Below are 17344 nucleotides of genomic sequence, written 5' to 3'. Positions count from 1 at the left end.
ACTTCGCTAACTCAGTCTTCCTCTCCCTCTTCTACACGTGCCTGTTCCCAACCATTTTGAGGTTACTCTTAATAAAATGTTTAAGATTCCGTTTCATAGCTTCATTTTTATGCTAACAATAAGGTATTGATTTAATTCTTAAAACACTCCTGAGAGTATTTAACCAAGGCATTATAATACATTATACAGAGAAACCTCCTTGTCATCAAGAAATGGGAAAAGTCCAGAAAGATCCTCTTTTTGAGGGTGGGGGGCCAAATCACAGTAAGTACGACCAATCCATTAGGCTTTCACAAACTTTAAGACCTATAATGGAATTTGCCCATGTATCTCACTGAAGTAGTCCAAAATGTTAAACATGCGCCTGAATGTTGTGTATTTACGTAGTCACAGGGAAACAATACTATGCGAATTCCATTACAGGCAAAACTTTTGAGAAAAGTTAATTTAAACCGGATACAAATAAAAAAAGAAGTCAAAGTCATATCCACTAAGCATTTTCGAACTATATGTAAGACTACTGTACATTTCCAGTCATCTGTTTTACTAAAAAATGTGTCACAAAAAGGTTGAGAAGATGTTTACCCTTTACCTAAGAGACAGAGCCAGCCGGCACACACAAAGAATACTCAGAAGCAATTAATTCCTAAAAGCTTCTTTTATTCAGTGTGACAGTCTTTAATTCCTATGGAAGGTTACCATGAGTCATATATTAGGTTTAAAAAAATACATTAGTTTCAATTATATGATGTCTAAGGAAAGAAAACATAAAGTTTCTTTTTTTTTATAAAGTTTCTTAAATTTAAAAGTAAAAGAAAAATCTTTTCAGATATTGCATATAATTTGAATAAAGTAATTTGAAATTTTAATGGTACTTTATCATGTTATATTAATATGTATATATTAATTCATATATACATATTAAATTATCTATGTGTATCCTATAACACACACATATCCTATATATTACTACATTTCCACAATGAATATCAGAACAACGCACCTTCAGCAAAAGACCTTGTAATCATAAACTAATTTAATATCCATAACTACTCATCATTATATACTATTATATCCATTCTACAGACAGAAAAACCGACACTGAGAAGTTAAAAGTTTAGCTAAGGGCTTAAGAACAACCAAGAAGGCACCACAATTACACTGCTAATGATCTGAACATGAATGACTTTCTAAATAGATTTTATTGTTCTTTTTTACTTCAATTACGTAATATCATCTATAAGGCATTTTCCAAAATCTGTAAAGAAAAATGGTGCTAAATACCTAATGCTGAATGAAGATAACTAAAGGCAGACGTGAGTTCTCTTAAAGAATATATCTTTCTTTCTACCATTTTTCTAAAATTTAAATCAAAACTATGTGGTTACTCTTTCACTTAGTACTTCAAATATCAAAATAAATTATTCAAATTAATCCCACTCACTTAATATAATAAATTACATTATTCTTATTTTACAGGTGAGAAGCCAAGCACAGGAACAAAGCTATTTGCCATGGGTCACAGACTAAGTGTAAGGGAGGCTTGGCGTTAGAACATGTTATGTTCTTGGCTCATCTACATTTTGGACTAAAGGGCAATATTACTCCTATTAATCATCTTATTCCAAAGTCACTTGAGGAAGCACACAGTTTTCTGAAGGACAAGGGAAAATACATCTAGAAAGTTACAAGTATAAAGGAATACATCATGAGCTTTGATTTCACTTTACTTAAGTTGTAATTCACCATAATTTAAGTTTTGAAAACTATTTACATATCTTATTACTTTAGTACCATGAGTCAGAAGCTCTGCTGGACGAGACGCTAATTATTTGCCTAGAATTAGTGTCATATTTTTATAGGAGAGATATAAGCTAAGAAATGAAATTAAGTAAGGCAGATAAACCACAGGTCCACATTAAAACGTATTTGGTGGCATGAAACTTGCAAGATAAAATATTAATTTTTAGTCTACATAATAGAATATGACCTATTGCTTCTAGTCGACAGTAAGCATTTCAGAGAGACAGAAACATGGCATTTGAGGGCAAGTGATACACAATAATATAATAAATATACTTAATGCATTCCTTGAAAAGCTAGAGGAGAATGACTTAAGTCAGGTCAAAAAAAAGATGTTAACTAACAAGATCTTTAGCCCTTCAAAATAAATAGACAAAAAAAAAAAAGCTTGAAACATCCTTTAACTTCTGCAAATCAGCTAAAACACCAATCTGTGCAACTCAAGAAGGATTAGGTATGTAAACAGGTGCTATCAGATTGATATAGATTTTCTGCTAAGAAAATGAAGGTTTCATTTTGAAAATAGCATAACCAGCATATCCCTAATTACATGTATCTTTCCATATTCCAATATGGCAGCAAAAGTCCAACAAACGAGGTAGGCAAAGAGTGTTACATTAATGAGACATACCTCTTGTACAGAGCGGGCAGCTGGCTTGTCTTGGTGATTGGCCAATATTAAAAAGGGTAAAGTGCATAATTGTGGGTGCTGAAGAGCTGAGTGCAGTTCATTTCTAGAAGTTTCTAAATCATCTTCTGAAGAGGCGCTGTCTAATACAAATATTACCCCTTGAGATCCTTGGTAATAGCGGCTCCAGTATTTCCGGATATTATCAGCCCCTGTCAAAAACAAAACAAAACAAAACAAATTTCCTTTTAAAAATAGCTTTTAGTAAGTAAAGAATGTTCCCAACAGTAATTCCTACTGGAAACCAATATATCTTTTGAAAACCAAGTACTAAATTCTGTGGCGTGGAAATAGAGCAGGAATTTAGAAAAAACACAGATCACAGTGAATTGCAACAAAGATGACATTGGCCAATAGGTAGACATGGCTTTGAAAGAGAACACAGAAGTTTAAGAGTCATTTTTCAAGACTTTCACATCAAAATGTGTGAGAGAGAACCAGGATAAATACATCATAAACTTAAAAGAATATTTTTAGATTTTGCTTATTAGTCCTAAAAGAACTATACCCTCCCTGAGTCTGAATTTAAAATTTAACTCAAAGAGTAGGATGACCAAGAAGTCAACCAAAGCTTCTTTCTGTATGATTAACATTAGTATTTTTTTGGGCAGTGCCTGTGGCTCAAAGAGTAGGACGCTGGCCCCATATGCCGAGGGTGGCGAGTTCAAACCCAGCCCTGGACAAAAAACTGCAAAAAACTGCAAAAAACTGCAAAAAAAAAAAAAAAAAAAGAAAGAAAAAAAACATTAGTATTTTTGTTTTTTAGTTTGGTAATATTTTTTATTAGAACTGCTTGCTGATCATGACAACTTTGTTTAATTTCATCTAGAGTTATGAACACAATAATTCAAAGTGTTAAATTTTGTGAACCAAAATGACCTTTGTTATATTTGTATAAATCTATCTGAGTTCATATCCCATGGAGAAAAATACAAGGCAATGAGCACACACTTATGGTCTCAATGATGTGAGATGTTCAAAAAACCATATGGAGATTCTCATTGGCCAGGCATATCTTATTTCTCTTTGTATTTCCAGTATCTAGCACAATATATAACTCAAACTTCAATATAGGAACAAGGAAAATGATAGAATGAGGAAATGAAATTATATAATAATTAAGGTTTAAAAGTTTTGAAACTAGAACAAACTTTAGAGATTATTCAGTCCAACTCTCTGAAGAAACTGAGGCAGAGAGAGATAAAATGAGTGAACCCTAAGTCAAGTGTCCAGTAAATCACAAAATTAAGATCTGCATCTGAGTTAACAGACAACCAAGGAAGGCACAGGTCTTTCCCATTATATCATGATAACTAGTTTTATTTCTTTGACTCGTAAGTAGGATGGGGCAATTTGTGTGGAGGAGAAGGGGTAATCTTGGTTATATAACAAAAATTAGATGCTGAGGAATTTCAACAATTTAGTGCACACAATCAGTTCCTAACCAGTCAATAACTGTATTTTAGTCTCTTATTGAACATGAAGCTCTATGTTCAACATACAGTGGCGAGAGTGAGGGATGGAAACAGTGGGGACTGAAGTTGGTGCATAGTGGCTGCAAGAGCCACCTGTGTGCATGTCTTCCCAACTCTGTATTCAGTGACATGCTGGTGGCTTAAAAGTCAGCCAAGGTGGGAGGCACCTGTGGCTCAAGGAGTAGGGTGCTGCCCCATATACAGGAGGTGACAGGTTCAAACCTGGCCCCAGCCAAAAAAAAACCCAGCCAAGGTGGGAGTACCTTCACTATTGAAATCAGCAAATGCTACATATCAGGACTTTCCCAGAAAATCAACTCACCACTGAGAAAGTTATATTTTCTAAGAGAAATATAATGGAAAAGAAAACTCAAAGAAAACTCAAAAGAAAACTCCTTTGACAGCGTCACAAAGTGCTGTCATAGAGGTACTCATTAGGTGCTCCGGGAGCAAGACATAAGGCATTTCACCCAAAGTGGGGCAAATCTCTTAAAAGAATTACATCAGTAATCAAATAGCTACCATGGATGAAGCATTTCCTATGTTCTAGGTTCAGTGCTAAGTGTTTTACAAAGAATAGCTTGTATAATTCTTACAATAATCCAAGGAAGGTAGTATAATTGACTCGGGCTTTAAAGCTAATCTTCAGATCCTAAAATCTAAGATATTCACCATTTCACTATACTAAAAGGTACGTAACAGGATCAAAGACATTTGATGTTGAGTAACATCCAGTATGTAAAGATATGGGATATGAGCAGGAGGGATGCATATTAGATAGGGTCCAATCAAGAAAACAAAACAAAAATAAAAAAAGAAATTTAAGCCAGAGATTATTTAATATAGGGAATCGGTTGTATAAATGATGGTGGAACTAAGGAAACAGGGATACTGAGATTAGCAACCTCTTATGTTAGGTTCCCTACAAGCAGAGCCTGAAGTGGCATTTGTTGTGCACCTGATTATAGATGGGATACTGTCAGGAGAAACCAGGACTGAAATAAGCAAGCTAGAAGGGAGGAAGAAGCTAGAAAAAGATAATGTTTCAGAAATCTTAGCCCCAGCTTGATGCCATGGGGAATTCTAGAGTATGGATTGAATCACAGAAGTTATCTAGTCCAGAGGCAAGGGGGCTGAGCTATGGCACCCCTGTATAGTCACTGGCTATGAGCCACCCTTGGAGAACAGGAGGGTATTGGGGTCTGATTTCACAATCTCTCAAACATGTTTGGTTGGGGCAATTACTGTCAGCCAAGGGCAGTCCTCTGGAGAAGGGTACAGGTGTGAGTCATTAGCAGCCAATACCCGCAGCAGCTGGGAGATGGATGCACTGGCCCAGTAAAGGAGATCTGGGTAGGATACCAACAGCATCTGCTACAAGTTACATCCAGACACTATCCATATGCTAGAGAACCATCCATGAGCTTGAGGGACAAAAGAGGAGGCAGTGTTACCGGGGTAAATGTTAAAAACAATAAAAACATCGTGTGCATATCTATCTGTACACCCACTTGTTATAAATTTTACTAACATAAAGGATGAATAGTACACAATTTTCACATGATAAAAATATACAGGTATACAGCATGGTTTATTATAAATTCCATTCAGCCAATTAATGATCACAGAATGCTTTCATTGATTTTGTATCCATAGTCAACCCACAGTTGCAACTGACCAACTAGTGTAGTTTTGACACAAATGGTGGTTGCTGTGTTTTACATGTATTAATTTATCCATTACAGTCTGATGAGGTAAGAATTTTCATCATTCTCCTTTATCAATAAGGAAACAAAAACAAAAAAAGATTATGTAATTTTCCCAAGGTTACACACTAAAAATACATTTAGGTCTAGTGCAGTGGTTCTCAGCCTGTGGGTAACGACCCACAGGAACCATATTAAAGGGCCGCAGCACTAGGAAGACTGAGAACCACTGGTCTACTGTGATTGAAATAGAAGGAGGTATCATTGATAAGAGAGGCAATAAGGCTAAATAAAGAATTCTATTATTACATGAGCTAGGAAGAAAAACATGGAACCCTATTGGAACAATAGATACTACCTAACTAACTATTCCATTAATTATGAATGGAATATTTCCAAGAACAATTTACAACCAATTAAGTCAATGAATATTTATTAAGCGCCTGTTCCATACAAGTCTCTGAGCTAGAAATTAAAGAGATATTTTGAAAGCCATTATTCCTCTTAGTCCAAACTCTCAAATCCTGTGAGGTAATAATAATTACAATGAGGCCTGCAACTGTATCAGAGGGAACAAATGCACTCACACATTAGACAGCATCCAGGAAGTCGAGCAGAAAGAGAAGAATTTGGTGCATGTTTTAATGGAATTTGTCCACTAGAAACACACTGTATTTTCATTTGCCACATTTAGGACTGACTACATAAAGTACTTGAAAATACTGAGATAAAATAAGGCGTACAGTGACAATATTAGTGGGTGAAACAAATGCAAAGAGAAATATCATAACTTTTGAATATGTCCCTTATGACATAATATATGAATAATATAAATAGCAAAAAGACTCTTTAATCTCCTGCTACAATCTTAAAATTTCTGACTTTCATCATAAACACTGAGCTTGGAATCCTCAATTCCTCTTTAGCCTCCTGCACGTGGTCAGCACCATCCTATGCAGACTGAGAAGGAAACCAGCAATGAGAGGGCAGGTTAGTGGACACTAGTTTAGACTACAGTTATTTAGACCAAGTTAGTGCTCTTTAGTCACCAGATTGAAATGAGAAATGGCTGTGTCATCAACCCAGCTGCCAGGTGCTTTGAGGAGTTATTATAATTGGGAAGATTAGGGACACCTGTTTGATGCTGACATTCCCACAAACCAAATCCCAAAGCAGCAACGAACAAGGAAGTGATATCTACCAGCAGTGTGAGGCCACTTTTACTCTAAGGACAGATATCCCCTGCTCTGTGTCTCTTAAATTACACTGTTATATAAAATGATTAAACTTGGTCTATAATTTGCACCTTCAAAGACAGCATAGGGCTTAGGTGGAGGGAGTTACCAAATGTCCTTATTACCCAAGGTCTTATACTGCCTTACCAAAAGCTGTAAGAAACCCTTGGGAATTTAGTAGCTCACTCTGAGAGCCAAGGAGGTCTAGTTCAAGGTACCAAGTAAGAGTAAAGGGAAAGACAGGAGAATAACAAGGCCTTATTGTGTAAGTTCATTTCTGTAACACACTATGGATGTTCACAACATTCTTGCATTGTTTATCATTTCACTCACGTAACAAATATTTACTGAGGATTGGGCACCACTCTAGGTTCTGGGCACACAACAGTAAACGAAACATTAGAAAATGTCAGTCTTTATACTCTCACAGCAAAGCCAGCCTGCAGTTACAGATGTTGACAATGTCAGGTACTCGACCAGGTACAGTGGCTCACACCTGTAATCCTACCACTTGGTAGGCTGAGGCAGGAGGATTGCTTGAGCCCAGGAGTTTGAGGTTGCTCTGAGCTAGACTGATGCCCTGGCCCTCTAGCCTGGGCAACAGAGTGAGACTGTCTCAACTAAACAAAACAAAACAAAAACTAACATCAGGTACTCATTTTCTCAGCCTCTCCTATAGCAGTGTGGGCATAAGATTCAGTTCTGGTCAAGTGGGAACTAAGAAAGGTATGCAGAGAGCCTCTAGAAAAGATTTTGCTCCTCAATAAAAAGAGACTCCCCAAAGAGAGCAACTTCTCACTTCTGGATTTCCTCGGATGAAAAGGTGATGCTTTGAACAGCATTAGCCTTCTAGCAATCTCAAAAGAGATATACCCACACCTGTACAATGATGTCAGAATAGGAAAACAGAGTCTGGGTCCATGAGGACACCACAACACAGCAGAACTAAACACCTATCTTATAAGGTGATAGGTGTGCTCATTATGTGAGCACAGCAAATACCCATTATTTGAGCAATTTTTTTTTTTTTTTTTTTGAGACAGAGTCTCACTATGTCACCCTGGGTAGAGTACCGTGGCATCACAGCTCACAGCAACCTCAAACTCTTGGGCTTAAGCTATTCTTTTGCCTCAGCCTCCCAAATACCTGGGACTACAGGCACCCACCACAATGCCCGGCTATTTTTTTTGTTGCAGTTGTCATTGTTGTTTAGCTGGCCCAGACTGGGTTTGAACCCACCAGCTTTGGTTTATGTGCTGGTGCCATAACCACTGTGCTATGAGCGCTGAGCCTATTTGAGCAAATTTTGGGAGAATTTGCCACCAAAAAGATGGCAAATTGCTTCATGTTAAATTAAAATGCTATGAAAAAGTTCCTTACAAAAGTCATTCTTTGAGAGATGGAACTGGAGTTTAAAAATACAGATATTCAAGGGACAATAATAAAAAGTTACTCAAAGTTATCCCTATAGTAAATCAGATCTCTAGACCAGTCCCATTAAAGTTTCTGCATGATGAAATGCTCTACATTTAGTGCTGCCCAGTATAGTTGCCATTAGCCATACATGGCTATTAAGCACTTGAAATATAGCTGGGACAACTGAGGAAATGTTTATTGGAGTTATTTCAATGAAATGTTAAAGTGCCACATTGGACAATGCTGCTCTATAGATATTTCCGTATCTGACTGCTGACATGACAGACTGTTAGAAACCACTAAAACAGGATCATTTACAGGAATCAAATCCTATCTCTGAAAGGAAGAACACAGAGCCTTGCTGGTATAGGAAGGGACATAGTCACCTTTATCCAAAGATGGTTTCCCAGAGACCAATTGCCAAAGGGCTGAGTAACCACCCTGCGGGAGCAGAAAGAGTCGGGATGAGAAGTTCAGTTTGTCTCCTCTTTCTGTCCTCTTAGCATAGTCTGAAGATATTAAAAGGGAGTAAGAATAATTGCCCTCTAGAAAACTCAGTGGGATTGGCCCATATACAGAGCCTATTTTATGTATTTTTTTTTTTTTTGAGAGTCTCACTATGTCACCCTTGGTACAGTGTTGTCGTGTCACAGCTCACAGCAACCTCAGACTCTTGAGCTTAAGCAATTCTCTTGCCTCAGCCTCCCAAGTAGCTGGGACTACAAGCGCCTGCCACAACGCCTGGCTATTGTTTTTATTGTCATTGTTGTTTAACAGGCCCTGGCTGAGTTTGAACCCACCAGGCCTGATGCATGTGGCCGGCACCCTAACAACTGAAGTATGGGCACCAAGCTAAGCCAATTTTAAAGAACTGGAATGGGAAATGAGTCTTCAAATCTTAGTGAAGGGTGTGGCCTTAGAACAAGTTCACTTTAATGATTATAATACATAATATTTTAAGCAGCGGTTCTCAACCTGTGGGTCATGACCCACAGGAACTGTATTAAAGGCCCATGGCATTAGGAAGGTTAAGAACCACTGTTTTAAGAGAAAGGGAAATGGAAAGGAGAAGGGAGAAGAATAACAATTTTAAGCTTTTTTCCCTCCTCCTTTCTATGGGACTTCAGTTCTTTGTGAATGGTGGTTCTTTTCATTGTTTTTTTTTTTTCATCTTCTAAACATTCAATTTGTTTAAAGAAACTGTAATACTAAGACTTCAGGAAGAACTATGATGTACATACCAAAACTTAAACTTTATCATGGATTTCCCTGCCCACACACACACAAAAGCCAAAATATAAGAAAGTAAATCAATCCCTCCCTAAATGGAGGATAAAAACAGGTCCAAGAATAAAAATGTAAAGCTCTCTAAAGGGAGTTATATAGTTTTATTTTGCTTTCCAAAGAGTCAAAAAACACCTTAGATGAGGAAAGAATTGTTAGAAAAATGGGAACTGACAAGTCTTTATGAAAAACAAAAGTTGGTTCTGTGTGGCTGGAGAAAAACCTCTACTGCCCAGTGGATAACTGTTGAGCTGGAGGAAATCAAAGTTCCCAGACTCAAGGAAGATCTGCTGTGAAAATGCACGTAGGAAACAAAGGATGACTGCAAATAGTCATCGCCGACTCCTACTGCACCTGCGCACCACGTTACACGCTTAACCTTGTAAGACTCCATACATATCATCTCATTGAACCCTTTAAGCTTCATCATCCTCATTTAAAGGATGAAGAAATTGGGACAGGGAGTGAAAGTGTCCTCACAAATTGATGAAGAGGTGCAAGGGAAGAACTAGAGTAAGGTAAGCGCAACAAAAGTCTGCGAAGGAGCAGGCTTAGCTAAAATAATAATGATCTCCATCCTCCCATCTGTTTGATAATAATCACTATTCCTTCATCTGCTTCTTTATCTTGGAGTCACACATAGTTGTCAGTTATAAAGATCCTTAACTTTCTGTGTAGAACACTACCTGTTCAGAACCTAGGGGTTATTGTTAGAGATATCTTACAGGTCCTTCATTCCAGCGACTGACTCACCCAGACAAAGAAATTGACTCAACTGGTCTCGGACCCTCCACTGAAGGAACTCTGGGCTGACACCCAGACAGTGCATACCAAAGGACTGACGATTCCACCCCAAAACCACCCGACGAGCAGACCCTGATGCCTTACCTTCTGCCCACCAAAATGACTTTTAAAAACTCCATCTCCCCCATTCTCAGGGAGGCAAATTGGAGAAATGACTCCTGTTAGCTGAGCGTGGTAGATAATGCCTATAATCCTAGCACGCTGGGAGGCCAAGGCAGGTGGATTGCCTGAGCTCAGGAGTCTAGACCAGCCTGAGCAAGAGGCAGACCCTGTCTCTAAAACTAGCCAGGCACTATGGTGGGCACCTATAGTCCCAGCCACTTGGGAGGCTGAGGCAAAAGGATTGCTCAAGCCCAAGAGTTTGAGGTTGCCGTGAACTATGAATGCCACAGCACTCTACCTGGGGTGACAAAGTGAGACTGTCTCAAAACAAAAGAAATTCCTCCTGTCTTCTCACTTAGTGCTACGCAGAATAAACTTTCTCTGCTGTAAACCCTGCTGTCTCAGAGTATTGGCTTCTTCTTGGGCAGCAGGCAGATGAAACTGGCTGGACAATAACAAGAGAATAAGCATTGGCTCCATGCCTGTAGCACAGTGGTTACTGCGCCAGCCACATACACCAAGGCTGGAGGGTTCGAAACAGGCCCAGGGTAGCTGACAACTGCAACAAAAAATATCCAGGCGTTGTGGCAGGTGCCTGTAGTCCCAGCTATTTGGGAGGCTGAGGCAAAGAGAATCACTTAAGCCAAAGAGTGTGAGGGTGCTGTGAGAGCTGTGACGCCACAGCCCTCTACTGAGGGCAACATAGTGAGACTCTGTCTCATCAAAAAAAAAAAAAAAAAGAGAGAGAGAGAGAATAAGCATTTTGCTCTAAGTCTAGCTAGTAACTGGCAGATTCGGGATTCAAACTTTGGACTGATTCCAAAGACCAGTATTCTTTTCGACTAAATGATGATGCTTCCCAGAGAACATGAGAGCTCCAGTGACATAAGAATGGATGGAATACGCTACGTGAACAAGCATGCATGCTTAAGACTGATATTGGGTAGAAGGAAAAGTAAAGGTATCCAGCAAAAGTATGTAGGGGTGCTTGCAGGAAACAAGGTTAGACAGTTTTAGAGGATGGTGAAGAAAATGAGCATGAAATACAAAAATGTGAATTAATGACAAGTAAATGGCTAGTGTGAGGACAATATGGATGGCTTTCTAAGTCAGGCTACATCCAGCAGTTCATAGAGAATTATTAGAGAGCCTGAGGAATACTATCTGGGGTGGTCTGGTCTTACTTAAGGGTCCTGACAACTACTAATTGCCTGTTAATGCTTATGGAGGACAATATCACTTACCTACACCCAAGCTTCCTCCAGGCCCAACTGCCAACCCGCCAGAATTCACAGACCTTAAAAATGAACTAACACACACCCTACACACTCCTGGACATATGGCTAACTGCATAGCCTGAAAAAGATTAGCTTAATAAAGTATTTCTATATTTATCGACAATCTATCATTAAAAAATGTTGTAAGGAAGGGGGAAAAAAAAGAAAATTCTTCCCTTTCCCAAAAGCTGAAAGACAGTCAAAGGAACCATGCAAATAGCTTCTGTCTTCCACTGGATTCCCTGAGGGCAAACAGTTTGAGAGGTAACTGCAGGAATCACAGTGGCAGACTAGGACAGGAGATGGGAATAACACAAAAGGAGGGTGACTAAGCCAGAGACCACAGCGGGAAACCAGACTTTAATCCTGCCAGAACTCTGGGGTTCAGGGCAGAAAAGACTTTAGGGGTGAAGAGTCAAGTCTTATTTACCTGTCTCCCCTCTGACCCGCATCAGGGGTTGGCTGAGGGCTGCTGAAGAGGGGCACGCACTAATTTCCCAGCATTCCAGCCTGCACAAGGTACCCAGGCAAGGCGGGAAGCCCCTAGACAAGGGACCCAAGATATAGGCTGCTAGAAGGCAGTCTGATCCCAAGGAAGTGGGGTTACATGGGATACAAACATGGTCTCCCTCAGCTACCCCCCAAATAACTACGTTTCAGTTCAGGCCATTTGACTGGCTCAGACAGCAGAATGCACAGAAAATACAATCATTGTTACGTGAAAGATTTGGTTTATGTAACACCTATATCCTTGGCAGAAAACAGCCAATAAGTCTGCTAACATTAAGTAGCAGTTCTCAAAATGTAGTCTTTGAGACCGTTTCCAGGAGGCTCAGGAGCCAAAACTATGCTCATAATTACACTACACTATTTGCTATTTTCACTTATGGTGCAAAACCGATGGTGAGTAAAACTGCCGATGACTTAGCATTCAGAGAGGTACTGGCAATCAACTAGAAGTAACTATATTCTTGAAACACTTGCAAAGGAAACAAAAAAAGGTCTGTTTTAAGGGAAATTCTTAAAAGTTATTAGTTTTATTACATGGACTCTTAAATACACTTAAAAAAATACTCTATGTGACTAAATGGGAAATACACAAAAAACATTTTCCCTATATACCGAAGTAGACAGTTGTTCTCAGGATAAGTACTTGTGTAACTAGTTTGAGTTGTATGCTGTACTATCTCCCCACCTCATGAAACTCCATTTTTCCTTGAAATTTCAACTGACAACTATGATTATTCAGACCTCAGTGTGTGATGGACAGTTTCCCAAAAGCAGATATTAATCCTGGCATTTCAAAAAAACAAATAGTATTTATGGTCAATGACAAAATTTTACAAGCCAAACCTAGAATTCTGGAAAACTTACCTTTACCACTGTAACCTTGACAGCTTTTCAATGATGAGAATGGTGGTAATATTAACAGGAGACAGATATTTATAATGTAATGTGTCAACATTTGGAAGATCTACACTACTCAGTGGATATTTTACAAATGACCATTGCAATGTTATGAAATCATGTATAGATTTTTTTAAATATATACAAAATACAATGCAGATCAGTGCATGTTAACTGACTAAGTATGAAAAGTTCATTGATAGGGTTTTCAGGCTCTACATTGGAATGAATGTTTAAGTAACTACCACTTGTTAAAGAATTTTGGTATAGTATCAAAGGAGAGCATCTGTAGTCAACTAAAAAGGCTATTAAAATATGCCTCCCTTTTTGAACTACATACCTATGTGAGACTGGATTTTATTCACATATTTCAGCATAAACAACATATAGCAACAGATTAACTGTGAAAGCAGATGTGAGAATCCAGTCCTCTTCTTAAAACAGATTAAAGAGATTTGCCAATCCTCTCACTTTTCTTGCTTTCAAAATGTTAATTTTCATACAAACACATTATTTATGTTAACATACAAATGGGTTTAATAGTGTTACTTTTAGAGAAACTGATAAGTATTTTTAAATATATCAGCTTTAATTTTTAAAAGAGCAAATATTAATACATGTAAGCCACATAAATAAAAAGCCTTTGAGGGTCTCAGTAGTTTTTAAAAGAGTAAAGGGGCCTGAGATGCCACAGAGGTTTTCAGAACTGTCAGTACTCATTAATATGTAGAAGAGATATTTAAGATTTACTAAAATTTAGACAGCAATTTAGCGTTACTTTACAGCAGGAATAAAAATCTTAAACTATCTTTACTCTCACTCTGTCTCATGTCTAAAGATAGAAGAGCTGGAGTCGGGAGAGGAATCCCAAAATTCAGAGGTCCATACAGAAATTCTATTAATTTCCTTCGTCTCATTATGTTGGAATTCTAATCCAGCAGTCACAAATTTTAATGCCTAGAGAGACACTATAAACACATGCACCCCAGGAACCTGAACTTTAAATAGCATTCCCCCACCCCCACCCCCATGAGATTCTGAGCCAGGTGGCCCTCAGCCTACCTTTTATAAAACCATGTCCTAAACACTATACAAGCTGATACACTAATGCCCTCTTCTCACTTTATCCTCCCTCAACACATATTCTGGATGCCTGTGTTACTCAAAACACAATTTAATCACTACGTCCACTAGCTAGTCCTAATATACTTGAAGACTATGCCTGCATTCTGACATCTGCCCCAAATCTATGTTCTCACTGATTCACATCCTCCTCACCTGACATCTGGATCACCAGGATAGCCTTCTAATTGATCTTTGCACAGATCTAGCTGAATTACTTTTATTTATCACTATAGTTTGGATTTCCCCTGAACAACTCTTTAAGAGGTGATTAGGTCATGCTCTATCACTGTGCGACACCTTCTGCCATGTTATGATGTGGCAAGACTATCCTCAGCAGATGAAGCCTCTCAATCTTGGACTTCCTAGCCTTTGGAATCATAAACCAAATAAACCCCTATTGTTTGTAAATTACTCAGTCTGTACTAGCGGTACAAAATGAACTGAGACACCTGTCCAAAAAACTAGCTCGAATTATATCACCACTCTGTTCAAAAATATTAAATGCCTATAAATTGTAGTTCCCAAACTACTTGATTTAGCAATTGAAGTTCTCTGTAATCTGGGTCCACTTTGCCACTTCTACCACATTTCTCTACTGATCTCCTTGTATACTCCACAAACGCAACTTCTTGCTCTCCTGGACTAGACTCAGGTTTTTCAGCCCAGTGCATTTGGCTTTGTTAACTCTTCTGCCTGGAGTTCTAGCATATCAATTCTCCCCTTAGCTCTTGGACATTTCAAACCACTACATGCCCATCAAGGGCCAGATTGACTGTCACCTACTCTACACTAAACCTTACCTGATCTTCCATTGGAAATAATTTGTAAGAAATTTTTAGTCGGTTTCCCTTGGTTGCCCCTCATAATATTTTCTACCCTGTGGCATTGTCATCTAAGTGTATATTTCATCTTTCTGATTAGACCAAATGAGCCATATGAGCATTTTGTGCATTTATGTGTCTGGCTCATCTCCATACTGTGAACATATCTAACACAAAGTGTTTCAAATAATGGAAACTCAATATTTTTCAACAAATTAATCTCTTGGCTGGAGGCAGTGGCTAATGCCTATAATCCTAGCACTCTGGGAGGCCCAGGTGGGCAGATCGCCTGAGCTCACAAGTTCCAGACCAGCCTGAGGCAGAGCAAGACCTCCCTGTCTAAAAATAGGTGGGTGTTATGGTGGGTGCTTGTAGTTCCAGCTACTTGGGAGGCTGAAGTAAGAGAACTGCTTGAGCCCATGAGTTTGAGGTTGCTGCGAGCTATGATGCCAAGGCCACAGCATTTTACCAAGGGTGACAAAGTGAGACTCTGTCTAGAAACAAACAAAAAACCCCTAATCTTTCATAAAATATTTATTCTGATTCCTCAAATGTATAATGTATTAATGGAATTTACCCAGAAAATCATTCCATGATATAAAAATAACCTTTTTGGCTGATAGTAGCTTGTTTGTATACAGTTATAAGCATATGATTCAAATTCTGCAAGAGATCTTTCACTTGCCACCTGATATTAAGAATTTCTTAGGCTCGGTGCCTGTAACTCAAGTGGCTAAGGTGCCAGCCACATATACCTAAGGTGGCAGGTTCGAATCCAGCTTGGGCCCTCCAAAAACAACAAGGACGGCTGCAACTGAAAAATAGCTGGGCGTTCTGGTGGGTGCCTGTTGTCCCAGCTACTTGGGAGGCTGAGGCAGGAGACTCGCTTGAGCCTCAGGAGTTGGAGGTTGCTGTGAGCTGCGATGCCACAGCACTCTACCCAGGGGGACAGCTTGAGGCTCTGTCTCAAAAAAAAAAAAAAAAAAAAAGAATTTCTTAAACACATATACAATAAAGCTTCACTCTATTCATCACTTGGACTTTCTCGGAGTCCTGTTTTAGTATGTGGAAAGGTGTCTTAGTATATTGAAACAACATAACGTGTTCAGCAGTACACTAGAAAATGTGCATTTGAGGTCTTTTTTGATTCTATCCTACTTGTGATCCTTTAACATGGTCCTAATGTCCAACAGAATTAGTAGCCAAAAGAAACGGAAAGGACAGAAAGAAAAGCTGTGGGAATAGTTCTGGGAAAATGTTTCCCTCTGTACTCCTGCAAAAGCAAAGGGGTTGACTCGCTAGAAGACCCACAAACCCCACGGTGATCACAGTTTGCATAGTTTCAAATGTTTACTATGCAGCAAATTCCTGAGATACTGGCATGAGACAAAAAGCAAAGTACTTTGTGGTATTCTGGAAAATTTGGTGGCCAGGCTAGAAAAGCTGGTATGGGAACAATTTTGTTAAAAGTGCTATTGACCAAAGCAACAAATTGAGAAAAGCCAAGATGGGGATTTTCTGGTTCAAGTAAAATATATTTGCTACATACCCAGGGTGGAATAAGATCTTTTAATACTGTGGAAATGTTATTGCATTCTAGCCAACCTTGCCATTTTTACCCTACCAGGATTTCTTTTTTTACCAGAAACTTTAACTTACCAACTCTGTGACAACACTGACTGATGTATGAGATTCTATTAAGACAAATGCATAGCCCATAGAAGAAGTCTAAAGCATCTGATGTCCCACTCTTTACAAAGTCTTAGAGCCACAGGCTGTACGCCTTGATGCCCAAAAGTAGAATAAACTTGTCTCTCACTTTAAGTGCAATTTTCCTTCTGTGATTAATCAATATCAAAACAATTTACTGCTATGTAACTGACTCATGTAATAAAACTTTATTCGATTCCACCCATGCTGACTTCTTCATCTATTTAACACTCTCTTTCATTCTTGTAGAACTGCTTATCACAGCTCCCAAAGCAGGAGTTCAGTCTGCTGCATGAACCTTCCTGGTGTTCTGGTTGTTGTCACTCTGTAGATTAAGCAGGCTAGGCCAGGATTATATGGAGGCTTCAGTATAACATAGAGAATGGCAAAGGAACAATCTAGACTTTAGAAAAGTAACACCAATGTCTTATTTAATAACATACATAAGCTAAAATGTAATTTGAATTATGTGGTTAGACAAATCAATGTGC

The 17344-nt window shown here is 38.6% G+C and overlaps 1 protein-coding gene across 1 annotated transcript in view; it reads right to left on the bottom strand.

Annotated features, from left to right (window-relative positions):
• The window catches only part of ARL15 (ADP ribosylation factor like GTPase 15), a 424189-nt gene that overhangs the window by 211637 nt on the left and 195208 nt on the right, over positions 1-17344 (bottom strand). The window contains exon 4 of the mRNA XM_003782778.3: positions 2435-2643. Within this exon, the coding sequence (XP_003782826.1) occupies positions 2435-2643 (209 nt within the window). The remainder of the gene's footprint in view (positions 1-2434; positions 2644-17344) is intronic.

The sequence above is a fragment of the Otolemur garnettii genome, unplaced genomic scaffold (assembly GCF_000181295.1).
Source record: "Otolemur garnettii isolate 467f Iridium unplaced genomic scaffold, OtoGar3 scaffold00005, whole genome shotgun sequence".
In the NCBI taxonomy this organism is placed as follows: Eukaryota; Metazoa; Chordata; class Mammalia; order Primates; family Galagidae; genus Otolemur; species Otolemur garnettii.
Note: the sequence above shows the minus strand (reverse complement) of the source record. Positions and strands in the feature narration are given on the sequence as shown.